This window comes from Rhodamnia argentea, chromosome 3 (assembly GCF_020921035.1).
Source record: "Rhodamnia argentea isolate NSW1041297 chromosome 3, ASM2092103v1, whole genome shotgun sequence".
Lineage (NCBI taxonomy): Eukaryota > Viridiplantae > Streptophyta > Magnoliopsida > Myrtales > Myrtaceae > Rhodamnia > Rhodamnia argentea.
In genome coordinates, this window is record NC_063152.1 from 28247739 (window position 1) to 28274753 (window position 27015).

Genomic DNA, 27015 nt, shown 5'->3' on the forward strand with positions numbered 1-27015 from the left:
GGTCAAAAAGTTTAAGAGTAAATTGGCACAAATAAAAATTTAATATTAAATTGGCACTAATACAGAGGGTTTCGAATTTTTCCGACACTTTTCCCAAGGATAGTGTCATCAAAACGGATAAAAGCATTGGTATTGTCAATACAGTTAAGAATGCACATCAGATTTGGAACCAATCGCCTGCGTGTAGGAATTATTCCACACAAGGCCGTAAATTCCATTATTTTGTGCAAGGTCTAATCCCCTACGAAAATCCCAACTTTATGTCCAGTCACAAATCTATTTCAAACTTTTTTTATCTTAAAAAAAAAAAGCCAATTTTAGGTCCAACCCCAAATCCGTCCCTAACTTTTTTTTTATCTAAAAAACAATCTCAACTTTAAGTCCAGTGACTCCAGTCCCAAATCTACTTGGAACTTTTTTTTTCGGAAAAAAACCCCAAACTTTAGGTCCAGTCTCAAATCCGCCCTAATTTGTCCGAAAATATTCATAAACTTTCAATCTATTCTCGAATTTGCCCCATGATCCAGTCCCAACTTTACATGGTATTTTCACATTGATAAAAAATCAATATCGACAAAGTAATTGGGCGATAAGTACGAACCAATGTGGCTTTTCCACATGGATAACAAATCCACCCCAATACAAATTGTCGAAATTCTCCGAAATGAAACCGTTTTAGGATATGCAAATTAGAAATGACTAATGGTGATTTTTGGACAAAGAGCCAAAGGGGTAGATTTGATATTAGACTAAAAATTGGTGATTTTTCTCTTATTACAAAAAAAAATTATCCGGAGTAGATTTGGGACTAAACTTAAAATTTGATGTTTTTTCTAACAAAAAAAAAAGGTTCGGGACAAATTTGGAACTGGACGTAAAGTTAAGGGTTTTTTCTAAAATAAAAAAAAATTTAGAGTAGATTTAGGAGAAGACTTAAAATTGAGGATTTTTTAGGGAATTAAGCCCAACGACGTGGGTATTGATTATCCAAAATATTTAGCAGCAACTTTTGCTTAAAGGCAGCACAAAATAGTCAATAGCGTGGAAACACGAAGAAGAGACATCTTTGGTTGGGTGGAGAGATCTCGTCAACTGTTATGTTGGGTTCTTGCTTTTTTTTCCCTTCTACGGTGAGATCAATCAAAGCGAATCTCATTTAATGGAAAACGCTGATGTTATGTTCAGAACAGACCCAGCCATGAACATCGACAGAGCTTTTGCCAAGAAAAATAAAAAGAGAACAAGAAGAAGGCAACTTGGTTGCTGCAAATTTGCCTTTACAGATCAGCATCTCACGCCTGTTAAGAACCCTTTTGAACAATTCAGAAAATGCCAGCATAGTGACAAGAAGAATCGAGAAGAGGAACGGCGAATTTTGCTGTAATATATTCTGTTGCTTCAGCTTTGATTGTCTCATTAAGGACAAAAGCATCGTATGTTCTCTGCAGCTGTTGGGGGTCATGTGTGTTCAAGGACGAGCTTGCCACATGAAGGTCGTGCCATGTGGTGGCCCTCGGGAGCAAAAAGCTGCATCAATGAATCAGCAGAGTCATGTTCAGTCACATGCTACATAGCCCACACATGCCACGTCATACTTGTACAGGAACAGGAAGTAAGTTGCCGCAATTTTTCTGGTTCTTTAATTGAGGAGCCTTTAGTTTTCTATCCGAAAAGAAGTGTCTGGCTGAGGAAATAACATGATGTTATCACTACTCTCTGCTCGTTAAAACCAGATGATCTTGGTTTTTGTTTTGGACCGACCGTTTTGATTTCGTGCATGGTCCCTAAAGAAGCTTTCGCCTTGCTTTTTGTCCATTCAATATGACGCCGTCAAATCCCACCACGCCCGTATGAGTCATTCTACTACATCAGCAACAGGCAAAGGGCGGTGAGATTAGGAAAAGATAAAAGACATTTTATAGAAAACTGACCCACCATGGATTCCCAAATACAAGAAGCTAAAGCTCTTCAATCATCTGTGTCCTCGAGGCAATGATGGATCGAGGACAAAACGCCTTTTGGAAAGAGGCCAAACACTAGTCATTTGGGAAATTGGAAATCAACTGTTAACGAGAATGTGAGATTGAGATTTTACTCCGGCATTAGAAATGCGGGCCATTCCAATCTTGTTTGATAATGAAGTTTTCTTGGCTGGACGCCGTCGTCATCATGCCTAGGTCTGGAATTTTCAATGCAAAACGGTTGAAATCTACGTAACACTAGCCGAGTCTATGCTGCCAATGGGGTTAAGACATCGCTTTGTGAATATGGTAGTTAAGGCATCGCCTTAGTTTCTCTCTTTAATTAAGGTGCATTAGCTCAACATCCAACAAACACACTTATGTTAGATGAAAGTAACAAATGAGAAGTCACGTAACGATACTCCTGTATTCATAGCATTGCCATATTAGATCATGAAAAACAAGTGCGACTTAGGCAACGATATGTTCGAAAGCACAAAAACATTGTGACACGACGAGACTATCAAAAATATCGAAAATGTTACCATCTTAGATTCGAGTGTAATTCCCCTAACAGATTTATGTAACATGATCAGTTAGCCCTAAAAACCAGAAGAGAGATCAAACAAGAGTACTCCGGAGTCTAGAGTTTACATTCCTGACGGGGCCACAAAATTTTTTTTTAATTTATTCTCTCTGCATACCACTGAATAGGCTCAAGTGAAAATAAGGCAATCATCATATACACTAGCACGATCCTTGGACCCATGCTCAGATGAGGTTGTTTGCCTCTCTATACACAGATGATACTCAGTTCTCTTCCCATCATACCTGAAGCAATTAATACCTCCTCTCCACTCAAAACGTACTCTTTGGTTTATTTATCAGCAGATGACACAAGCATTCGGATTCTCCTCCATGCTTTGGTTATGGAAATAGTAGGTCATCGGAGGATTGTACGCCCTGTATGCCCGGACAAGCTCAAGGACAGGGTCAGGCTGAGGCACCGGAGGCTTCTTCGGGTCGTCTTCTTTCTTGGGTTCTTCCTTTTTGGGCTCTTCTTTCTTGGGTTCTTCCTTCTTTCCCTCGTCTGGCTTCGCTTCTTCTTTCTTAGCCTCTTCTGGTTTACCTGCTTCCTGTTTCTTGGGCTCTTCCGGTTTTGCTTCCTCTTTCTTCTCAGGCTCCTTTGCTGGCCCCACCGTGATTATTTTTGTCTGCCAGTACTTGCGCAACTTGCACACCACACTCACTGGGTCGACTGTTCCGATCACAGTTAGTTTCTTCTCCTTCATGTCCATGGAGATGGAGTCAATCCCTGGAAGATTAGATCCATGTGAATTAATTGTTCCAAGACATTTTTGTTTATCAGCTAAACAGATGGCACGCACAGATTTCAGACGGGACAAGCGTCTGTTCTTTTCCAAGTTCATCATCCACCGAACTTCAAGTGCTTTATGGCCCCGGAAAAATAAGCTATATTTAGTTTGTTGAGCCACTCAATTGGTCCCAGTGAATATATGTGGATCCCATTTTTTATGCTTAAAATTAAGACACGCCTATACAGATCAAAAGAAGAAAGCAAGCGAGTAAACTCGCAAAGTTACTCCTCTCTTTTTCCAGCTCGTTTCATAAAGCCAAAGTCTAGAATGAAAGGAGGAGTACAGGGAAATCAAATGGTTGAAAGAAGAGGAAACTTGAGAGAGAATTAAGAACCTTGAAGAGCAGAGACTCTCTTCATGGCCTTCTGCTTGGCTTTGTCATCGTGTAGATCCAACGTCACTACGAGCTTCTGCACATATGAATTCAGTAGATCCACATCAGCATCAATCAGCTCTCGTTCTCAACTTGTATGGCAAACGAAAAGAAAAAACCAAAAAGAAGATCAGCTCAGTAAAACACAATGTCAGATCAAGAATAACATAGCTCAAACAGATATCCGACCAGCTAACGAGTCACAGGGTACCAAACTGAACTCCCGGACACAACAAAGTCAAAGAGAAGGAAAGCTTCTAACTTGGGAAGCCATCGACCTTTTGAACAGAACCCTTTTGTAACTAGTTCAGCAGAAAAAGAACTCTCTGATAACTCAGGACCAATCAACAAGAACATTCCTGGGAATTCTAAGAATACTGATCCTTTTATCAGCAACTTTTCTTTTTTTCATTTAAGACAGAGCACATATCAGATCCTGGATCAGAACCCCTCAAAAGAAGATGAAACAAAAAAGCAAACCCAGCAAAAGTTTCATGCAGAACCAAGAGGAATCGAATAAAAAAAGGAATCTTGAAATGGTTCTTCAGCTGAAAAAAGAACAGGAAGAACAATGAAGTACTAAAAGGTCAATATTTGAGATTGTGAAGAGACAATCGGACCTTCATTTCAAATTCCCTCCTTATCAAGGGATGAGGAGATCAAAACTGGAGATGAAGAGAGAAAGTTGGTGGTGAGTCAGAGGACTGGAATGCCAACAACAACAAGAACAGAGAGAGAGAGAGAGAGGGAAACAAATGGGCGTTTTGAATGGAAAGTAAAGAGAAGACGTAATGGTATAATGGGGGAGTTGAAAAAGGAATGGCGAGGTATGGACAGAAGGGGGAAGAGGGGGTGGTTCAATGGCTGTGACCACCAAAATCCGGATCAAAACAAGAAATGCAGAATAAGAGAGAGAAAAAGAAGAAGAAGAAAGGTTGAGAGAGATAGACAGAGAGTGCACGTACGTATTGAAGTGTATTTAGTGGGAAGTAATCTGATTTGGAAAGATACAGTGAAACAGCCATCCTTTTCTCCTCAATCCTACTTAGATCCACTCGGGTTGATTGGTGCGTGTGCATCACATTCCCCCACAAGTTAAATTATGGATTTTTGATCGGCCACCACATTGTACACTTTTAATCTCTTTGTTTTTCCTCCATCTGTAGCCCTAGACGTTCTTGAAATCAATCACTTGCCTTCTCTCTTTTCTTCTCCCCCGAAAAATGAGGTACGACGCTCTCTAAGTCTCGAGTTTTCATTACACATGATCATTCGTCACTAAAGTAAATAATCGCTCGAGGTTAAATAATAAAGTATTTTACGTGACGGATCCATCACGTGATAATAATAGCATGATGTAACTAACCAGTCACCATTATATGTGTGTTGTGAGTCTCAATTTTCTAGACTAAATATATAAACATCTCACCTTAGATTAATCAGTTGCGCTACATATCAATTGTAACTAGAATATATAGTCCGGTAACATCCTGCCTCTATGAAAGTGGCCCTTTCAAAGGTCCCGTAAGCAACTTGAGCATAACTCACCTCCTCTAAGGACCAGTCTCACATGCGACTTAGCATCATCACCTGCATGGAGATAGAAGAATCTAGAAAACATGGAATCATGCATCAGGTTGTGATTGATAGCAAAAAAAACATGCAGACCATAATTCCAGAGGCATTTTAACTTAGATTAGATTAGAGTATCCTCTCTCTTTTTTCCCTTTTCTTTGTTTGTCTGAAAGGAAGGAAAAGCAGGAGAAAAAGAAAAAAAAAATTCTGATTTAGGGGCCAGCCCTCTTTGCTTTCCCTTCAACACCCTCCTTGGCTTGGCTTCAATCAGACTGATCCTTCTTTTTCATCTTTTTGTACTTTTGTGAGGCCCGGGTTAGGGCAGGGCAATCTGGCAATGCATGGAGCTTTGCCGAGAAAAGGGTCTGGCGGGGCATGTGATTTCTTGGGCACTAAAAAAAACTCGTCTTTCCTTCGTTTCGGTGGGGGAAAGCTTGCGATTGCTTCTTTCTCATGACGATTATCATTTCCGTGGACAGCACCGGTTCATGGCGCGTGGTTCCACGACCCGGGTTTGGGCCCGTAGGCGAATCGGACCTCAGGAGTGGGCCCCGGCAGTCAAAATCTATCAACGTGCCTACCCCCTCGAGCTAATCTCTTACGCGACCAGTGCCGTAGTATTCAGAACGTGGACGGCTTTCGAGTTTTCGTGCCAAAAGACTAAATTTGGAGGTGGTGGAGGAGGAGGAGGAGGAAGTTGAATTTGGTCCTTTGGATAAGGAAGTCAAAAGTCAGAAACAAGAAGCCGCCGCCATACCCTCTAGAAAGTCCGCTTGGCCTTTATTATATTTCATACTTTTACCGATATTTTTGACATTAACGTCTCAGTTTATAATTTAAGGAATTTCAAATTTTCTTGTGTCTTCAGCATCCCCAGGGGCTTCAATCCTTCTCTCCTTTGGGACGCTAATCTCTAATGCAGAGTTAGCGAATTAACCGATCATGCAAGTTGATGAGAGAAAAGGTTCCAAGTCTCGTCTCCTCAAGTCGCGTGCTACTACTCTTTTAGATGAATTATTACGCGTAGGGTTTAGTTGTGTGTCTGTCTCTAGGTGTGGACGTGCGGATCTCATTTTGAGTTTGACCGATCAATACAAACAATAATTTCGATTGCATTATGCAATCCAACGCAGAGAGCTAGCATTGCCCGCGTCACGCAAAGAATAATGCTACGAATGGCTCCACCCAGCGACAGCGACTCGACCACATTCTGATTAGGTACGGGCACACGTATGCGATCACGACAAAGCCAGACCTGATTACGTAAAGACTTGGTCCCTGAGCTCATTAGCCTCGCATGATTGAACTCCTCATTTCTTCCCGACTCCTACAAGTTAACCAACCCAGTGGTCATTCCCTTTTACCCCACCCAGCCTTTGGAATGTCTAGCAATCGACGACTGAGCGGGTAGAGAGGTTTTAGCCAAAGGGCTTTGGTTTTAAGACAAAAAACTAACCCTTCTTTTATTCAGTTGCTGGCTTTTTCCTTTTCCGCTATTTAAAACCGAAATCCAAAAGGCAAACTGGGTACGAAATATGGTCATTTTATAATATGCATATCAAACCCCGTCCTCCACGCCACAGAGAGAGAGAGAGAGAGAGAGAGCTGAGTACACTGGCATGCACACTAAATTGACGCTTGAAAACTTCATCTATACCGAAAACCCATATCGATATCACGGCCGTACATTCCCTGGCTATGGCCGGCGGCGGCAGCGGCGGTGGTGGCGGCAGTGAAGGAGTTCATCTGCTTTGCATTTGCTCGCCGCTCCAGCTCAATAAGCCTTTCAAATGCTTCTGGATGGTTGTTTCCAACGCCGGTTTCAGGAGCTGAATAATTCAAAACAAAAAGGAGGTGTCAGTGAAACAAACATCAACACACTGGCAAGGCCTTACTTTGGATCTAACATTAACTTCGACGAAAAATGCCTTGGTGGCAGCCTATGCATATAGAAAAAGCGATTCTAAAGCTGATGAGTATTGGTCTGAATGACAGGTCTACAAGATAAAAGAAAACAAGAACTTATCTAAATTCCGACAGTCAGTGACACTTAACAAGACTTGCATCAACTTGGCCAACAAGAACAAGGACTAACATCTAAACTGTCAGGATTCGAACATAGTTGACTATTGAGTCAAATACTATAAGCAAAGGGTGGTATAATAATAACCCTCAGCGAGTGAGGCACCTGATTCCAGAATAATTATAGGGTCCCGTTAACAAGTGCTCTAGTGCACTTACTAAGAAATGAAGTAAGGAAATTTTCCAATTTTCAGTGCACTAACTCTCCTCATATCATATATCTATTATCAACACTTCCGGAAACGAAGTATCCATATGAAAAAGGGTCACTTATTAACATGACCCTATATTAATGCCCAAAGGAAACATTTAGACATCAAACATTTACATTATTAGCGAACTGCTTTGCCGAAAAACATTTAAACCCTGACAAGTCCCGGACAAAATGTCATGAATCTGAATTTGGCACTGCAAGAGCATTAAACGAAATCACAGAAGGGAATGTTTCTTACCAGGCGGTGGCATTCCACTGTTTGGCCGCCGCGGACCGAAAGGAAAACCTTGAATTGGGTTAAGTTCCTGAATAAGTCCAGAGACCTGGTTGTTCAGATGAGTCACCTGTGGCCCACCAGGAAATCCCTGCAATTGATGTGGCGGAGGAAAACTTGGTGGCAGATGCATCTGTTGCAAAATAGGATGATGACTTGGAGGATCAAATCCAGGAAATCCTCTGCTCAGATGGTGCATCTGAGGGCGGACCATATTTGCAGGAAATTGGTAATTTAGCGGTTGATCATGATGAAGAATGCCATCTGCAATCTTCATTGGTGTATTACTATGAACAGTATGAGAATCTAGTGAATTAAACATCGGTCCAACATGGTTCAAACGGTGGGGATGAAGCTGAGGAGAAGATTGTTGAACATGAACATTTGGAAACGGAATATCCGGCTCCCTCCTACTGAAGGGAATTTGATGGAAATGCGAAGGTACTTGCTCTCTAGCATATTTTTCTTCCTTGAAGATGCCATGAGCTGCAAAGTTTTCAGCAACATCAAATGGTGCATTGCTGGATGACAACTCAGCTTTATTGGGATGCCGACCAGGCATTAAGCTCTGCAGACTCAGAGGATCACTAACAGTTATCAGGCTATCCTCTTCAGGAAGCCGAATTTCAGCTGGCCCGTCAAAATTGCTAAGCTTGGGCCCTACTTCATGTTGTAGCTGTAGAGCATCTACTTCAGTTCGAAGATGATCAAATTTGGAGAAACGATCTTCTGTAATGTCCATATTAGATTGATGACTTCCATTCAATGCCAACCCATTGCTTTCGTGAATATTCCTGCTTGATATAGCTTCACTTTCTACAGAAGCTAGCATACTTTCATCAATTACGGGATGGGAAGATCCATGAGGGTCGAATGGTTCGACTCTGGCAGACCCAGCAGAACTCCTTTGAGCAGAGACTGGAGCTCCAACTGATTGCAGCTCCTTCATAAAAGCAGTTCCAAAAAGAGTTTCAAGAGTCAAAGTGTTCCCATGATTAGGAAGACTATCACTAGTTGTCTCTTTGGAGTCCCCTGGCTTATTGCTGGTCCTTTCTCCTTCAAGAGTGTCCACCTTATCTGCAAATTTAGCATCAAAACTGGGGAACAGCGCCACATCGTTGTTGTTCGTTCCCTTGTGTAACAAAGAAAGGAGGTGCTGGGATGCAAGATTATCAATATTGGCTCTTGGCTGCTCAACCTTTGCCTCATTAACATCCCAAGCCTGCAAAGGCTGCCGCAGGTTCGAGCCACGATCACCAATCTCTGACAAGATGGTGTTCTCAAGATCTTCACATGTAAGGACAGATGGAACTCCCCCTGGTTTGCGATTGGTGGTCTGCTCGCGACTTCCAACTGCAGCAGATGCAGTGCCCTCTGTCATCTGCTTATCTTTAGGTTGAGAGTCCGAAAAGAGATTCTGTGACCACAGTTGCTCCGGCATTTGCACATCAGAAACCAATGATTCACCTTTTTCACCCACACCAATTAATGATAGCAAGTCTTTGGGCCTTCCAGAGAAGGTATCATTCGTAGTTTTCTTTTCTGCAGCCAAATTAGAAGAACATCAATGCTTATAACATATTCGTAATCAAAGCAACGACTTGAACAGCCTTTGGCCTGAGAACTTATGCAACCTCACCTTCTTCAACAAACAAATGAGCAAATTTGGAAGAGTGGCTACTGTGAGAGCTCCGTACGTCATCACCTTTAGTGCCTTGTTGCTAGAGAGGCAGTAAAATATGTCAGCGAAGTCATTAGGCAGACAGTTCCCCCTTTTGCAGTTTGATAAAAAAAAAATGTTCCAGGACTTTAGTCAACCATATATGTACTAGTAAATTTCAGCTTCAAGTTAAGAATAAGGATTCATGCGATGTCCTACAAGGAAAGTATTTGACAAATTTCTAGGGATGCACAACACCAAAAGATCTAGTTAAACCTTTTCTTAGACATAATCAAATTTTCCATTTATCAAACTTCCCTTAATGACTGGCCCAATAGACAATCACACTTTCCCATTTGACAAGTCGACCAACAATGGCCCTTTATCAGTTACAAAAGTGAAAAGAGTCTGTTGAAAATCAGAACCAGATTTTCTAGTTAGCAGCAGAAGTTCAGTTATTTTTGTTTCCAGATTTTTCAGGATCTTGTTTGTTAGCTTTTAGGGATTTGTTTCCTAAGTTTTAGGGTGCTGTTATTTTCTGTTTCAACCAGCAGATACTAGCTAGATTTATGGCTAGTATATCTGGTTTGTTGTTTCATTAGTTAGCACAATAATTAGCTGGACCAGCAGCTATAAAAGGCTAGAGGCCTCATGTAATTATGTAGTTCTGGAGAATAAAAAACTCAGTATAATTTTCTCTAAATTTCTTCATGGTATCAGAGCACGATCTGGACCATTCTTTTCCACCATATCTCTGAGTGTTTCCACCATGACAAAATACCCTACAGCTCCGAACTCTTCTCCTGGTAATCAGAACTCTCCTCTGATTACCCAACCTTTCAATGTATCCGAAGGTGGAAACCTTCTCATCACCGGTCATAAACTTACCGGTCACAACTTCAATCAATGGTCCCATTCTGTCATGATTTTCGTTTGCGGAAAAGGTAAAGAAGATTACCTTACTGGAGCTGCCGTACAACCTGAGGAGATGAGCCCAAACTATCGTACATGGAAGGTGGAGAATAACATGGTGATGTCTTGGCTGTTGAATTCAATGACGAATGAAACAGGGGAGAATTTCATGTACTACAAGACAGCGAAGGAGATTTGGGATGCTGTCCACGAAACTTATTCAAACAAAGATAACACCTCAGCCATCTTCGAGATCAAGGGCATTCTTCATGATCTAAGGCAAGGGGAATCTTCGGTTATTGATTATTTTAACCAACTCATACGTCATTGGCAGCAACTTGACATGCTGGAAGATATGATGTGGAGTTGTCCTGAAGATAGCAAGCGGTACAAGCAGATTCAAGATCGAGAACGTATCTACAAATTTTTGTTAGGCTTGAATCAAGAGCTTGATGAGGTACGTGGACGAATTCTGAGCATAAAGCCCCTACCTAGTGTACGAGAAGTTTTTGCGGAGGTCAGGAGAGAAGAGACTCGGCGAAAGGTGATGCTTGGTTCGTCAAACAATCAGACCAATCCAGAAAATTCTGCCTTAATAGCCCGAGGATCTCAACCATCCTACAGTCGAAGCACTCAGTCAAACCACAACCAGCGAAGGGGTGGCCGTCCATGGTGTGATCATTGCAAACGGACGGGCCACACAAAAGACACATGCTGGAAACTTCATGGTCGGCCAGATGATTGGAAGCCATCATCCTCCCGTCCTACTCAAGATCGGGAGAGCAGAAGCAACATAGTCCAAACCGAAACAAACGCTTCGGTAGATTCGAGTCCCTTTAACAAAGAGCAGCTGGAGATGCTAAAAAAGCTGCTACAGGAATCAGTTCAAAAGGCAACCCATCCAGAAGGGGTTAGTACAGCAACGATAGCTCAGCGAGGTAATTCTCTAAATGCTTTTAGTGCTAAACATGAGAAAATCACCTCTTGGATTGTAGACTCAGGAGCATCTGACCACATGACCGGAGATATCACAGTGTTCAATGAGTACAATCCATGTCAAAACAGCACTAGTGTTCGAATTGCTGATGGTTCTTGCTCAAGGGTGGCTGGTGTTGGATCAGTGGTTATTTCAAAAGATATCACTCTGAATTCAGTATTATTTATTCCCAAACTCAGCTATAATCTTCTCTCCATCAGCAAGTTAACCAAAGATTTAGGCTGCATTACTAAATTTTTCCCCCACTCATGTGAATTTCAGGTTTTGAACTCGGGGATGACGATTGGCAGTGCTGAGATGGATGCGGGCCTCTACCTTCTGCGAGCTAACGCCTCCGAGTGGAAAAACAAGAAGTTGTCATGTGTAGCATCTTGTGCTAAGGAAGAGAGTGACGTCAAATTGTGGCATTATAGGTTAGGTCATCCAAATTTTTCGTACTTGAAAAGGTTGCTACCTTCTTTGTTCAAAAAAGATTCCGTAAAATTTCAATGTGAGGTGTGTCAATTATCCAAACATACTCGCAGTTCATACCCTTTGCAACCTTATAAGTCTTCTCATCCATTTCACATGATTCATAGTGATATCCGGGGACCGTCTCGTGTCAACAATATTTCTGGTTCTAGATGGTTTGTTACCTTCATTGATGATCACACAAGACTCACTTGGCTTTTTCTAATGAAAGAGAAATCAGATATTGGCCGAATTTTTCAAACTTTCAACCTAATGATCCAAACCCAATTCAGCACAAAAATCCAAGTTTTCAAAACAGATAATGGGAGAGAGTACTTTCACTCACAGCTTGGGTCATATCTAAATAGCCATGGTATCATACATATAAGCTCTTGTGTAGATACTCCACAACAAAATGGAGTAGCAGAGAGGAAAAATAGGCACCTTTTGGAAGTCGCCCGTTCTCTTATGTTAGCCACCCATGTTCCTAAACACTTTTGGGGAGAAGCAGTGTTAACAGCCACATATCTCATCAATCGTATGCCTTCCCGTGTCCTAGATTTCCAAACACCATTTCAGAAGCTACTTCATACATACCCACATATTCGTTTTGCCTCACATATCCCACTCAAAGTATTCGGCTGCACATCATTTGTTCATATAAATCAGCAACATCGCAGCAAGCTTGATCCTAAGTCCCTCAAATGTGTGTTTCTAGGATACGCACCAAATCAAAGTGGATATAAGTGTTATTGCCCACAAACAAAGCGCTTTTATACCACCATGGATGTTACCTTCTTTGAGCACCAGCCCTTTCACTCCAAAAATACCATTCAGGGGGAGAGTTGTGAGGAATATTATTTTTGGGACACTTCTCATTCACTCGGGTCTCATTCACTCGGGTCACAACAAAATTCTGCTTGTCTTCCGTGTCTACCCATTCCAACATGCGACAGCCGTCCAACATCCGAAAGTCTTTCATGTCTACCCATTCAAGATGCTACACAAGACAAAAATAAAGAAGTAATTGTCTACTCTAGGCGGAAAACTCAAAAGGAGTTGGAGGACCGTACTACATCAAGGCCGGCTCAAGAGATAGATCCGAGTTCAAGACCCACATTCGATGAAGGTAATGCTCCTATAAACTCAGAAAATTCTGCTGTACTTGATGATCTTGATCAGCCTATTGCTCTTAGGAAGGAGAAGAGACAGTGCACTCTACATCCCCTTAACAATTTTGTGTCGTATGAAAAGTTGTCTCCGAAATACAAGGCATTTGTTTCAACGTTGAGCGACATTCAAATTCCCAAGAATATCCAGGAGGCACTTGCTCAATCCGAGTGGAAAAGAGCTGTTCTTGAGGAAATTCATGCACTCGAGAAGAATAAGACTTGGGAATATACAGAATTGCCAGTTGGGAAGAAACTGGTGGGATGTAAGTGGGTCTTTACAGTTAAGTACAATGCCGATGGTAGTGTTAATCGTTTCAAGGCAAGATTGGTTGCTAAGGGATTCACACAATCATATGGTATAGACTATGAAGAAACCTTCGCTCCGGTGGCCAAACTAAACTCCATTAGAGTGTTGCTCTCCCTTGCAGCAAACTTGGATTGGCCCCTACAGCAATTAGACATAAAGAATGCCTTCTTAAATGGGGAATTGGAGGAAGAAGTCTTTATGGAAGTCCCACCAGGAATTGACACTAAAGAGAGCTTCAACAAGGTGTGCAAACTCAAGAAATCCCTATACGGCTTAAAGCAATCACCTCGTGCTTGGTTCGAGAGGTTAACAGGGGTCGTTCTGAAGCTGAATTTCACTCAATGTCAAACAGATCATACAATGTTTGTCAAGAAGTCAGCTGAAGGTAGAAGAGCAATAATGATCGTATACGTCGATGATATAATCCTAACTGGTGACAATCTGGAGGAGATTGGTAAACTGAAGGATATCTTGGCACAAGAATTCGAGGTTAAAGACCTCGGTCAACTCAAATACTTCCTAGGTATGGAGGTAGCTCGGTCACGGAAAGGAATTGCAATTTCCCAACGCAAGTATACTCTTGATCTCTTGAAGGAAACTGGTATGCTTGGGTGCAAACCAGCTGACAACCCCATGGATTCTTCAAATAAAACTGAGATGGAAGAAGAAGGACCATTGACGGACAAAGGGAGGTATCAAAGATTAGTTGGTAAATTGATCTATCTCTCACATACTCGGCCAGACATTGGTTTCGCAGTAAGTATGGTTAGTAGATACATGAACCAACCAACAGAGAAGCACTTGCAGGCAGTTTTTCGAATCTTACAGTATCTGAAGAGAAGTCCTGGAAGAGGGCTTTACTTTAAGAAAACAGAGGAGAGAAACGTGGAGATTTTCACTGATGCAGATTGGGCTGGATCTCTTACGGACCGAAGATCAACAACCGGGTATTGTACCTTCGTGTGGGGCAACATGGTTACTTGGAGAAGCAAGAAGCAGCCCGTTGTCGCTAGGAGCAGCGCTGAAGCAGAGTTTAGAGCAATGTGCCAAGGAATATGTGAAGGCATGTGGCTGAGAAGAGTCTTAAATGAACTAGGATTCACTAATACCAATCCTATGTCACTATTATGTGACAACAAAGCTGCTATTGAGATTGCCAAGAACCCGGTTCATCATGATAGAACAAAACATGTGGAGATCGATCGACATTTCATCAAAGAAAAACTCGATGAAGGAATTTTGAAGCTCTTGTATGTTCCAACCAATCATCAAACAGCGGATATACTGACCAAGGCTTTATCCAGAAATAGTTTCGAGACTCTAAGGTGCAAGCTGGGTATGATAGACATTCATAACCCAGCTTGAGGGGGAGTGTTGAAAATCAGAACCAGATTTTCTAGTTAGCAGCAGAAGTTCAGTTATTTTTGTTTCCAGATTTTTCAGGATCTTGTTTGTTAGCTTTTAGGGATTTGTTTCCTAAGTTTTAGGGTGCTGTTATTTTCTGTTTCAACCAGCAGATACTAGCTAGATTTATGGCTAGTATATCTGGTTTGTTGTTTCATTAGTTAGCACAATAATTAGCTGGACCAGCAGCTATAAAAGGCTAGAGGCCTCATGTAATTATGTAGTTCTGGAGAATAAAAAACTCAGTATAATTTTCTCTAAATTTCTTCAGAGTCTTTACTATGATGCTCAACAGTATGTGAGTTAGTTCTCCTGCTCACAAGCACCACATATAACCCTCTCTAGTTGCCTCTAAATGATAGAACATGTTTGATTCCTTTTCTACGAAGATCCAGTGATTCGTGGCTAAAACATTATTTGACATGAGACAGATGCTTTAGATAACAGAATATTTAACTGAACCTATTAGAACTGCCTCATGGTTAAATTTGTTATCAGGCTCTAAGTACGCTATCCGAACAACTATCCTCCAGAGAAGGTACAAAACAGAAACACAATAACTGGATGACAATTACCTCAGTATGTGAAGATGAGACGGCACTTTCTAATGATAAAGCACTACCAAAAAGTTTTTCCAGAATTGTAGTGGGATGATCTGATTGACCCATCATTTTCTTCCGCCCTGCCTCTTGAGAGTCAAGGTCTATGCTTTGCGCAATATCTGAAGATTCTGAAGTTTCTGAAAGATTGCAAGTTCCTAACAGTTTCTTCCCACCAAGAGTCTGATTAGAAATATCTAAAGCAGGTGATATGATGACTTCACTCTTGTCCATCTCTGAACTTCGGAGTTCTGGGGTAACATGTAGCCTTGTAATCAGACTCATTTGATCAGCTGTTTCCTTATCCCTCTGACCATCATCCAAGCCATTCAACACAATATTACCCCTCGCATGAAAAATGCTACCATCAGGTGCTGCAGTGTTGACCTAGTTAAAAAGAAGACAAGTGAACTCTATCAGTGGTTATGGAACACGATGATTAGTCTTTGTCACGATATAACTGCAGAACTCTATGTCAAGTTATGATTAGTGTGCTAGCAGGATGTCCATGATTGTAATGAAAACTTCAAACACTTGTTGAGCACCATAAATGATTCATATCTCATAGTGAGAACACTATCTAGTTGCGCATATCTCAGCTTTAGTATTTAAACAAAGGAAAAAGAAAAGGCAACCAAACAACTAATGGTACCACCATTCTACTGCGGTATAGAAAATGCTTTGGTTAAACCACAATCTGCAAGAAGATAAAACAAAATATCAACATGGAATGTATTTAATACAATCCCACAACCATAATGTGCCTTATATACATGTATTTTCTCATCACCAAAGAGATCAAGCTTTTGGGTTTGGACATTCTACCCTAATATTGGAGCACAAGTAAAGAGTTTAGATACTGTCACTCTCCTCAAAAACTCATTGCTTGTCACAGGTTCTCAACTGGCTCACACAAAATAAGAGCCGAGGCCAGTTCATGATATCAAGTCGAGTCACACCACCTTGTAAAAAACTGACTTACACGAGAGGGGAAGCATTAAGTATAATCTCACATCGCTTAACAACATGATTATAATGTGCCTAATATACACGTAGTCTTCCTCTCCTTAATAAATTAAGCTTTTGGATTGGGTGTTCTGCTTAAAGATAACACTAAGATAATGAAGTCTCCATAATTACCAAAGATTTTTTGCTTCTAGAACTTTGTTCAGGAGTAAATTAAGCAGGGAAACTCATCTTCCGTGAAAGAGTAAATTAAGCAAAGTTTTGCTACCCACAATGAATAGATATGAAACTATAGGGAAACTTTGTGATTGGTCAAAACAAGCAAGTTGAAAATCTTATTTCATCTCTTTGTGCCAACAATCTCCTGCTATGGATGACAGGATGACAGTGGTTCTCTAATTTGTTTCGGTGAATTAGACTTATGCAAGTAATCATCCTACATATGTATTAGTCCTTTTTCCCTATACATATGTAGGATGATTACTTGCATAAGTCTAATTCATTTTTATATATTTATTTTTATTTTTATATATTTATTTTTATTATTTTTATATAATTATTTCTTTTCCCTCAATCGGTCTTGCTTTTATTTTATTTATTTTTGGGTTCATCGACCGCCGACCCCAACTAGTTTGGGATAAAAGTGATGTTGATGTTGAAGTAATCATCCTACAATACCTACCTCCAAATTTGTACATCTTCTCAGCTTATTTCAAATACCTACCTCCAAATAAGAAAGAGGATGTTGCAAAAGCCATGCACAGAATATGCCACACAATTGCAAAAACATTCAATTCACTTGAATTGTTAAGAGAGGAACAACAACAAGCTAGTCTACATAGTAATAAAAGGAGCCTCAAGAAGTTTCCATACAACTAGCAACCAAGATATAGAGCAGTTAGACAAAATCATCTAAGACAAGATGACGCAGATCTGTAAGGTAAAGTACCTCTGCTGAATGTGACTTCCTATCCTGGACTGTTGTTGTGAATCCAGGAGGCACAAGTGGTCGGGGTCCAGCAATTTGTGATCCTAAAGATAGTTTTGCAGATTCAATGGTGGATGCTTTTGGTTCTTTGTGCTCATCTAATTCGTTACTTGTGTACAGTTGTTTATTCTGATCTGTAAAGTCATCCATAAGTGTAGAGATATCAAAGCCATCTTTACGCTTCTCTGGAGTATTTTTCTGCCGTTCTTGGAATGCTTTATGTTGCTCTTTCCTCATTAACTCAAATGAAGCTGAAAGAAATTCAGCAAAAGAATTAGAAGTGAGAGAACAGAAACCTGAGCTTTTAGCTGCTTAAAGTACTAAAACAGTGTACACAGGACAAAGTAGCATCATTCTACAGCCGCCACCGAGTACTTGAATGTCCATGCATGTCTCATTTGTGTGCGTCTGTGCTTTTTTTTTTTGTGCGCGAGCGCGTGCGTGTGAGAGAGAGAGAGAGAGAGAGAGAGAGATGGAACCTCTTCTTTTCCTTTCCTCTTCTGCTCTGTCCTCACTGGTACAGTCAGATGACCCAAATGTTTCATTATTAAATGAGTCATTAGCTTCTCTGCGTGAGTGTGGTAACGCCTGAAAAAGAACGACGCCATTACCAGGAGAAAATATCAAACAAAACTTAATTGGGGATTCACTACATAATACATGAACACCAATAAATGTAAATCATGTTATTTGCCAAAATCGTCCAGGCAGATATCAAAAATTGCAACAATTCCCAGGTAGCAGCGAGAAACCTTATAAGGACGAGGAGGATGATATGGCTCTGGACTCCTATTAAGCTGGTAGTGATCATTAGGTCGAAACTTTGCACCAGACACCCCAGGAGTGTACCCAGATGGTCGTGGAAAACCGCCACTGCCAAGAAGTCCATCATGCTCAGGGGCCTGCCAACCCCGTCGTGATGGATTGGCATAACGTTTTCCTGTATCTGCATTCCATGAGCAAGAATTCATTCCAGATAAACTAATCAATGAAGATTCTCATCCTCTGGCAGCACCTTAACAACACTTAATAAGACATCAAAGATTGCAAAAAGCCACTACATATCAACAAATTCTCAATGAAGTAGTCAGGGTGATCAGAGTTTGCCTCAGGATGTAATTGTCAAAACATTATAAAACTTTTGGCCTAGGAGTACAGTATAGGAGAGCTGATATAATCAGGCACAATTTTGATGACTAAATTGAGTATCCACTTGAAATTCAAGAAGCAGAGATCTAATAATGAGAGCAAGAACTTATAAGATGGTACTTTCAAGAGCCATCACTGCATGGAGGTGTCAATTGACATCTCATCAAGCACAAGGACAGAAGACTTAATCAATATGAAAGGATGAAAATAACCATTATGCCAATTATTTCAACTCCAAATGCATGTCAACCATAGAATTTATTATATTTTCATGAATAGGGATCCTGAAGCATCCTAAAGTTCTTTGTAAGTACAGGTTGAGCAAATCTGTCTCTGGAAGAACAAATTACTCCGTAGTGAACTATGAAGAAGTTCCCCATGATTGCTTAATTACTTAGACAATAATCAAGAGGCCAGATGCCATTTGTATATACTACTACATGTGCACTGACACTGGGCTTACAAGCTACAAATGGGACGAACACTCATAAATTAATAATAAAACCCGCGTGAAGAGACGTGCTTCATGAATGAGAAATGAAATGGACCGGGGAATACCTCAACTGCAATGCAATCCAGGCAACAATGCGCCCAAATGCCATTAGCACTTGTTAATTAAGTATGCACAGAAGAGAAACCATATTCATGTTTACACTTATCAAAATGTATCAGAGCACCTTAACAAACAAACACACGTGAAATTGACTGACACTTGCATTCAATAAGTCACCCAGAATGCTACCAAATATGTCCAACAAGAGATGGTTTTTGAATGAGAGCCTAAATGGACGTGGTTATATCTCAATGTGTACCTGAATCCCATTCAGACTGTGAGTCACTGTCTTTATCGCTCCATCCAGAAGAGCGACTATCCCACCTACCATGAATTCCCCGAGAATAATTACTTACATCTCCTCTCGTAGGTGGGGACGATCCATATTCATTTCGCCTATAACCTTGCAGCAAAAAACTGCCGGGGATTCTTTGCCGGTCTTGGGAAGCATCCTCAAATTCACTAAGCGAATAAAGCCGATGCACATCAGAACAGCATGTAGTCAAACCCAGCATGCGTGCAGCCAAATATAGCATACCAACAACTAAAACTCTGCATTTTACATATCACGTTGTAAATGAAAATGAATCACCAGGATCTTACGCAAGAATTGATTCGTCGAATCCACGAGGCAAATTCTTGCAAATATCCAATCCACTCAGAGACAAGAGAAATTCCCGTGAATATGATATCTTTGTATTCCTGAACCATCAGAGGAAGTTTGTTATTGTTCCAGAGGGTGGTTACGAGCTAATACGCAATAGAATATCCATCAAAAATTGAAACTGGAGATTGGTTCCCTACTTTGTTTCATTAGTCAACTTGATCGGATGATCCGATAGGCATGGATCTCCATTGTCTGAGCTCATGTTGCACAATTAAGCGATTGCCGTCCTCCACGACAAGACTGATCAGCAAAAGCACTAAGAGCAAAAACCCGAAGCCCTTGCAGTTTGATGTCAAAAATCAGGCAGCAATCAAAAGGTAAATTTCAAAAATCAGGTGCTCTTCCTAATAAACCCGAAACTCATAGAGCTTCAAACATCATATCTGCTTGAAGCCAACCACTCGCCTAACCGAGTAGAAATGGTGCTGCATCAAGTAATGAGGTGAGCATCCAAGTCGCCCATCCGCTGCCCGTAAAGACTTGCGCAAGCAAAAACGTATCCCGCAAGACGATGCAAAAGCCTGCGCGAGCTGATAGCTAAAGCTCGATTTCTCATGAATCCATCTCCCAGAAAACCTTCCAAATCGTAATATCTTTCCAAAAACTAATGCTGCCGAACGTACGTGCTCACAGAATAGCTCCGCCTTCCATTGGACCCAAATCGCGCGCCAGGAGAGACAAAAAAATCAACCGCCCATGATCTGAACTTCCACAGACTCGACACACCAGCTCCGACTAAGGAAAGCAACAGGAGTACATCTAGGGTTTTGCGCTGATCTTGAAGCTACAAGGAGAAGAACTAGGGTTTTGTTCCCATGACTAGTCTCGGATCCAAGCAGGAGGAGGTAAGAGGAAGACGGGGGGAGAGCTCGAGAGAGGCCGCGAAAGCTGGAATCGGATTGGAAACTTTTAGGCGTTTATCTCTTGCGCGTTTTTCACCTCCAAAGCCGAACTGATCGACGAGAGAGAGAGAGAGAGAGTGGGACAGAGAAATTTAGAGAGACAACAGACGAAAATTAGAGAGAGAGATACTGGCAATAGGCCTTCCCCCTCTCTCTCTCTCTACTGTAATTGTCGAAAATGGTAACTATGAAATGGGAGGAGATATTCACACGCGTGCCCTATCGCGCGTGTAACGCCTGTGCGAGAAGGAAAGCACTAAACACTGGCCACGATTCGAGCGATAAAGAGAGATTTTGGACGTTGTGCTCCTTTTGTCGCGAGGCGCGTGGGGGAGCGAATTTCTGACTTTAGCCGATGAAATTTACCTTTAGGTTCTCCGAATTTATTGGCCAAAATTGAACATCTCAATCGGTTTCTTTCCCATGGCTACTCAAGGAGGGAGGAATTTTTGTGATTACGGTTAGGATAATAATCGAGCCAACTCAACGCTAAATTCGAGCTTGACTTGACTATTCGGCGTTCGAAAACTCGACTAGGATTAATTCATTAAGTAACTCTGAGCCCGATCTTAGAAAGAACTTGGAATAATATGAGCTTATTATGCAATTTTAGAGGACACATGTGTCTAACTTTCAAGTGACGAAATTTTGGAACAAATAATTGAAGCTTCGTTAGGCTTGCGAGCCTGTGAAACTGAAAATTGACGAGCTCGACTTGAAATCGGATGAGTCAATTTCGCGCGATCCATCAAATCGAGCTAGAACTATTCACAAGCAGCTTGATTCGATTTCCCTCATAATCAAAGCTACAATGTTAATGTAAAAGCACGACATATTCAAATTAATCAAACTTTGGAAACTGTGTGTTTTAATCAAATTACTTCTCCTCATTTCATTATTACTAGGAAATTATTAAAAAAAGTCATAAACCTATTGTAATTGTAAATTTCAATCCTAAATATTTTTTGTCAATTCAATCATAAATATTTTTGCATTTGTGACGATTCAATCCATCCGGCTAACTTTGACCAATCGATGATGACGTGGCAATTTTATTGATATTTTAATATTCCCATTTTTTAAATTATTTTTAATTTTTAATTTTCTTTTTCCCTTTTTATTTTATTCCTCTTTCTTTTTCTTTCCATATTCTTCCTTCAGTCGGTCGCCGAGGCCGATGACTAACCAGAGGTGGGGCCGGCCTCTCCATGGCTAGGCGAGGTCGGCGATCCACATGAGGGAGACAATGGAAACAAAAGGAAATATAAAAGAAAAATAAATAACTAATTAAGAAAGTTGAAAAATATTAAAATACTAATAAAATTTATTTACGTCGACGTCTGTCGCGCCACGTCGGTAATTTTTAGTTAGATAGACTAAATTGGCATAGATGAAAAAGATTTACGACTAAATTGACCCAAAAAAAAAAAAAGAATTGCGACTTTGATTGATCCAGTCACATCTTGCCTTGTTCCATAAGATCGAACAAGAATAGCAAAAATTAGTTTTAGTAAGCAATTATATTATGAGCATCTAAGTAATTTCCGTAAATTAAGAAAGGTAAAAAAAAAACTACTCAATGTCTACAGTATACGAACTGGCCGACAAAGTTAGTCATGGATACAAAGTGTTACTATTTTGGGTCGACGTATTTTGCAGAGGACAATAAAGCGGTGCATCAAGCATGCCTGAAAAAAAAAATTATCGTAAATACGCGGTTATAAATATAAGTCGACCTTCTCATCGTAAATATGGACATTAGCTAGGTTTTCATTATGCTGAAATTGATCTAACGGACTCCGATCGAAACCTCAAGAAAGAGACAGCTAATTTTGAAATATTACGATGAGGTCTCGTTATCTTTGCTGGTTTAGCTAGAAAGGTCCATAGGCATTATGAAATGTGCATGTTATTGACTTAGTGAAAATGACTTGTAATGACGTCCTTAATGGCAATAACGCTAGAAAAATATGTTGCAAACGACGTCACACTTGGCTAGTAGGCTTTTAAAACTGTTTCTTGGGAGCCGTCGGGTCGTGCTCGCGAATTCAAAAACTTGCTGTTTTAGATGGAGAGAGAGACAGAGACAGTGACAGAGAGAGAGAGAGAGAGAGAGAGAGAGAGAGAGCTTGCTAATTGGTTGGATCGCGGGCAGACATAGCTAATCCAATTAGGGACATTAGTAATCATCTTATTAACAAAAGATAACCCATAATGTCAAAAATAAAACTGAGCTTGCAAGAATTTTGTGAGTCAGATATGCTATTCAAAATTTCAAGGGGGAGGAGGCATCCGTTGAAATAACTCAATCTAATATATCTTAAAAGTTTTAGGTTTTGAAAAGTAGAAAAAAAAAACTCAAAAAATATAGGCATTACATAATTTGAGAAAAGCAAAAAATCAAAATAAAAGTCACTTCAAACGAATTATGATCATCGTAAGATTTCACACACTTTTTCTGCGCTTTCTTTCTTCTGCTCAGCATTGAGTTTCTGTCCTTTTACGACATCGACTAATCACACCCTATTTCAATAGCCCTCCATTTCGTCATAGCTAGATAGCTACAATGTCATCTGATAAGGCGGGGCTTTTTTCGAATGAGGATATCAAAACCCACAATTCAACAAAGTAAAGGTAGGACCGTAGGAGTTGGGTGGAATGTATATCTCTTACATGGGATTGGCGAGGATATATCGAGTCAATCCCGACCCATCTCGCATCCTAACCTTTTCTTTACAATTAAAAGAAAATCATCCATTCGTTTATAAGTTTGTATAAGTTAAATCTTGATTGATATTATAATTTGTCACACATTTTTCAGTCTTATTACCCTAAAGAACAAGAGCTCTAATACATAAGTCTTTTGAATAAGACTTGGGAATAAGTTGAAAATAGGAAATAATTACAAACAAATAGAGTTTTGATCTTTAGTCAATTAAGGACTTAAGATTTTACTTTGGTCAATTAAGGATTTGAGATTTTAAAAACTCACAATCAAGTTTCAAGAACGTCATCCATAAAAAAAATTATACATAATAAATGACGGAGGCGGCCGACAACCGCTTGCAAGCCGCGAGGGCAAGAGGTGCTTGTGGAAGCTGGTTTGGGTCTACCGGTCTAGTACGCATTGCTTGACCTTTTTGGATGACTTAACTTATGAGTTCTATGTGTGATTTATTTTTAACCCATCAGAGTTAGCTTTAATTTTTTAGACTCATTTTTATATGATCATCTAAAAATTAACATCACACGTAGAAGTTATTTATGCAAAGTACAAATAAAAAATAAATCACGAACCGCCAAGAGGGACAGCAGCGATCCGGGAAAAGCACCCATTTTTTGTGGCCATCGTTCAGAGAAACCGCGGGAAAAATCTCTCTCTCTCTCTCTCTCTCTGATGGCAGGGATTCTGTCTTTCGCTCCCGGCACTCCCCACCTCAACTCCCGCCATAAAATTGCCTGTCCAGTCCCGGCCAACTACCCCAAGATCGACAGGTTGCGATGCTTCGGAGAGAATCCGACCCGTAATTCGTCCTCCGAAGCGAAGTCCGAGCCCGAAAACGCGCTCCTCAAGGCGGCCTGGTACGGCTCAGAGCTCCTGGGAATCGCGGCCTCGCTCTTCCGGTCGCCGGCGAGCGCCGAAGCGCCGGCAGGGGAGTTGGAGCTCGCTGGGGATGGATCGGGAGCTTTTGATCGGAGCCTAGTGGTTGAAACCATAAAGCAGGACTACCAGAGGTCCTACTTCGTCACAGGTGCGTGATTCTGCTCCTGCCTCTTCATGGATGACTTGGCCACATTGTATGTCTACCTGATTTCCCTTTCGATGGATAGTGCCCACAAGTAGTCACTTCAAAACGTTTTGTAGAACGACATGATTCGATGAGGATTGTCTCAATTCGCATGTTAAATTGAGTGTCTGCCCTGCTATTTTTAAAGCCTGAGCTATTTGGCAACGACTAAAGGGGGCTTGTTGGCTTGATTGGTCTCAGCATATAGAATTGGCATAGAACATATTCTAGATTTGTCTGTTCAAAACTGAGGTTGTCATGGCAAACTTCCATTAAGCCTGAGCTATTTGGCAACGACTAAAGTGGGCTTGTTGGCTTGATTGGTCTCTGCATATAGAATTGGCAAAGAACATATTCTAGATTTGTCTGTTCAAAACTGAGGTTGTCATGGCAAACTTCCATTAGCAGTGTACATATTCTAATGCCTCTGAAGGAAAAAGTGGTTATGAAACCAACTCAGGTCTAACTTCTAAGTCTAACGTTTGGTGATTGAAGAACTGGGCTTACCCTTTACAAATTTTGCATGCTTATGAACCTCGCAGATGAGTGCTTTATTAGACAATATTGAGTGTGAATTTATACTTCTCTTTACACTCTGGCAGAACCAGCAGGAAATGCCATGGAGTATTCCTTTTTTTTTTATGCTTTGGTTGACTGTAGTGATTATCTTGCTATTCTCTTTCCGAAGTCAGTTTCCAGAGGACTACGATAGTCCTCTGTTTCTGGTGTTTAGTCTCTTCACTGCATACTTTATAGCCACGAGTCCGAATTTTCAAAGACCCCTCATTACCTAATCTTCAGTTTTGATAGCGAACTGAATGGGTCTTACCAACTGAAGCCCCAGTAACAGAAAAGATAATAAGAGTTCCTATCAGTTCAGCCCTGAAGGTGTGCAATTGCTTGTGTCCGATATAGGTGTAGAGATGTCATGCATACAGAATAGCGAAAGTACTAATATCAGTTATATTACCACGCTTGTCAAATCAGATTGTAATGTGGGAAACAGGTGAGGTGTCGATCACATGAGAAAAATAGGATTCAGAATGGTATAGAGGCATGTTTCCAGTTTCAGTGTTCCTGGTGGATTTATTTGTCTTTAAATTCAAATTCTCCAACTTTGTTTTGATCTATGTCTGCATGATTTAAGAATCTTTGGTCAAGCTTACGTGCCTTCTGCATTGATTAGGAAACCTCACACTCCATGTTTATGAAGAGGATTGTGAATTTGCTGACCCAGCCGGTTCCTTTAGAGGGCTTCGTCGCTTCAAAAGGAATTGTACCAATTTTGGTTCACTTATTGAGAAATCAAATATGAAGCTTACGAAGTGGGAAGATTTCGAGGTCGGCTTTCAGACATGATTAATCACCCTTCAGCAACCAGCCATGTCATCCTGATTATAGCGATTCCTAAAATTTCTGAGCTTACATCTTCTGAACATCTTGTTCTTCGTCCTCTCTAGAAGTCCAAATGATAACTTTTTCTGCATTTGGTGATCCCAGGACAAGGGAATTGGACACTGGCGTTTTAGTTGCATCTTGTCCTTCCCTTGGAGGCCCATTCTCTCTGGTACATATTGATTCATGTTATGCGCGAATGAAATATTTGCTACCTGCATTGAGGTTTTATAAGATTCGTGTGACTATATCATATTGCAGCAACTGGATACACAGAATACTTTTACGACGTGCAGTCTGGAAAAGTATGCAGGTAACATTTTAAAGGGGAGAATTACTCTCTTTATTTGTCTTGCTTCCGGTTTTAGCAACTTCTTAACTATGCAACTTTGTCAGACACGTGGAGCATTGGAAGGTTCCCAAAATGGTGCTATTGAAGCAAATTCTAAAGCCTAGCCGATGGGCTTGGGAAAAGAAATCGGGCAGGTGAAGGAATTGATTCAGATTACTTTGGTATAAGAAGCTACACAATGGAGATGAGAAACTGCCGTTTGCAAGGAAAAAGTTTGGCAGAATGAATGCAAATAGCTTATCTAGTATATGTACAAAGTTTAAGATTATCAAGTGGCAGTGTACAACATATTCAATTGGAACGTTTTCAACTTGATTTGGTTCTTCTCAATATTAAAAGCTTGTTAGGCCCATAGATTGTTCTTTAATTTGATCTCTTCCCTTGCAATACATCTTGCTCACATTATACTTGAATAGAATGATGTAAACTATGATTCTATAGTTTGTAGGAGTGCCGTGATTTAAACCTGCAATTGTCATGCAGAATCCCGTCAATTGTATTTTGCGGTTCTCGGTAACTATATCTCGAAAAGTTATAACCATTCGAGCTGGTCGATGTTTTCAACGTTCTGTATGCAAACTAGTCTACCCCAACCATAATTACATGAATACTAGTTATAGGTCGCATACTGATGTTCTTTTTGAGTTTTGATTGTGTTGTGGAGCAGTTTTGCTGCGTGCCATCATCATCGAAATTAACTACTGGAGCTGCTCCAAGAAATACAGAAATCAAGCCTTGTGATAGTTCATACTTCTTGTCTTTCAGCAGACTTAGATCAGGAAAAGTGACGAGATCACAATAGACAGACATCAAGTGAGAAGTGGCTGGTACTCGGGCGGAAAGAAATAAGTGATTATGAGGATGTTCGGTTAGCCATACGGATGGACTTAAAGATG

The 27015-nt window shown here is 40.6% G+C and overlaps 3 protein-coding genes across 6 annotated transcripts; 1 reads left to right on the plus strand and 2 right to left on the minus strand.

Annotated features, from left to right (window-relative positions):
• Positions 1-2493: 2493 nt before the first annotated feature.
• LOC115753544 (heavy metal-associated isoprenylated plant protein 39-like) lies at positions 2494-4981 on the minus strand. Of its 3 annotated transcripts, none has more exons than XM_048276764.1 (3): positions 4679-4981; positions 3675-3750; positions 2494-3276 (listed from the first exon to the last, which is right to left on the minus strand). In XM_048276764.1, the coding sequence occupies exons 1-3, from the start codon at positions 4790-4792 to the stop codon at positions 2846-2848; spliced, it is 621 nt and encodes a 206-aa protein (XP_048132721.1). In that variant the 5' UTR covers positions 4793-4981; the 3' UTR covers positions 2494-2845. The 3 variants fall into 3 exon arrangements, with proteins under 3 accessions (XP_048132721.1, XP_030548050.1, XP_048132722.1); XM_030692190.2 differs by lacking the exon at positions 4679-4981 and adding an exon at positions 4334-4460; XM_048276765.1 differs by lacking the exon at positions 4679-4981 and adding an exon at positions 3992-4314.
• Positions 4334-20736, minus strand: LOC115753539. Of its 2 annotated transcripts, none has more exons than XM_048276696.1 (11): positions 19820-20736; positions 19619-19717; positions 19275-19477; positions 18066-18259; positions 17793-17901; positions 17275-17564; positions 15336-15746; positions 9498-9579; positions 7823-9400; positions 6874-7117; positions 4334-4460 (listed from the first exon to the last, which is right to left on the minus strand). In XM_048276696.1, exons 1-10 carry the CDS (start codon positions 19882-19884, stop codon positions 6936-6938), a joined length of 3213 nt encoding a protein of 1070 aa, XP_048132653.1. In that variant the 5' UTR covers positions 19885-20736; the 3' UTR covers positions 4334-4460; positions 6874-6935. The 2 variants fall into 2 exon arrangements, with proteins under 2 accessions (XP_048132653.1, XP_030548042.2); XM_030692182.2 differs by having other exon boundaries at positions 6870-7117.
• A 3176-nt stretch (positions 20737-23912) lies between these two features.
• Positions 23913-26491, plus strand: LOC115753542. The gene is made up of 5 exons (XM_030692186.2): positions 23913-24336; positions 25559-25713; positions 25873-25939; positions 26029-26080; positions 26164-26491. Exons 1-5 carry the CDS (start codon positions 23982-23984, stop codon positions 26255-26257), a joined length of 723 nt encoding a protein of 240 aa, XP_030548046.2. The 5' UTR covers positions 23913-23981; the 3' UTR covers positions 26258-26491.
• The last annotated feature ends 524 nt before the right edge of the window (positions 26492-27015 follow it).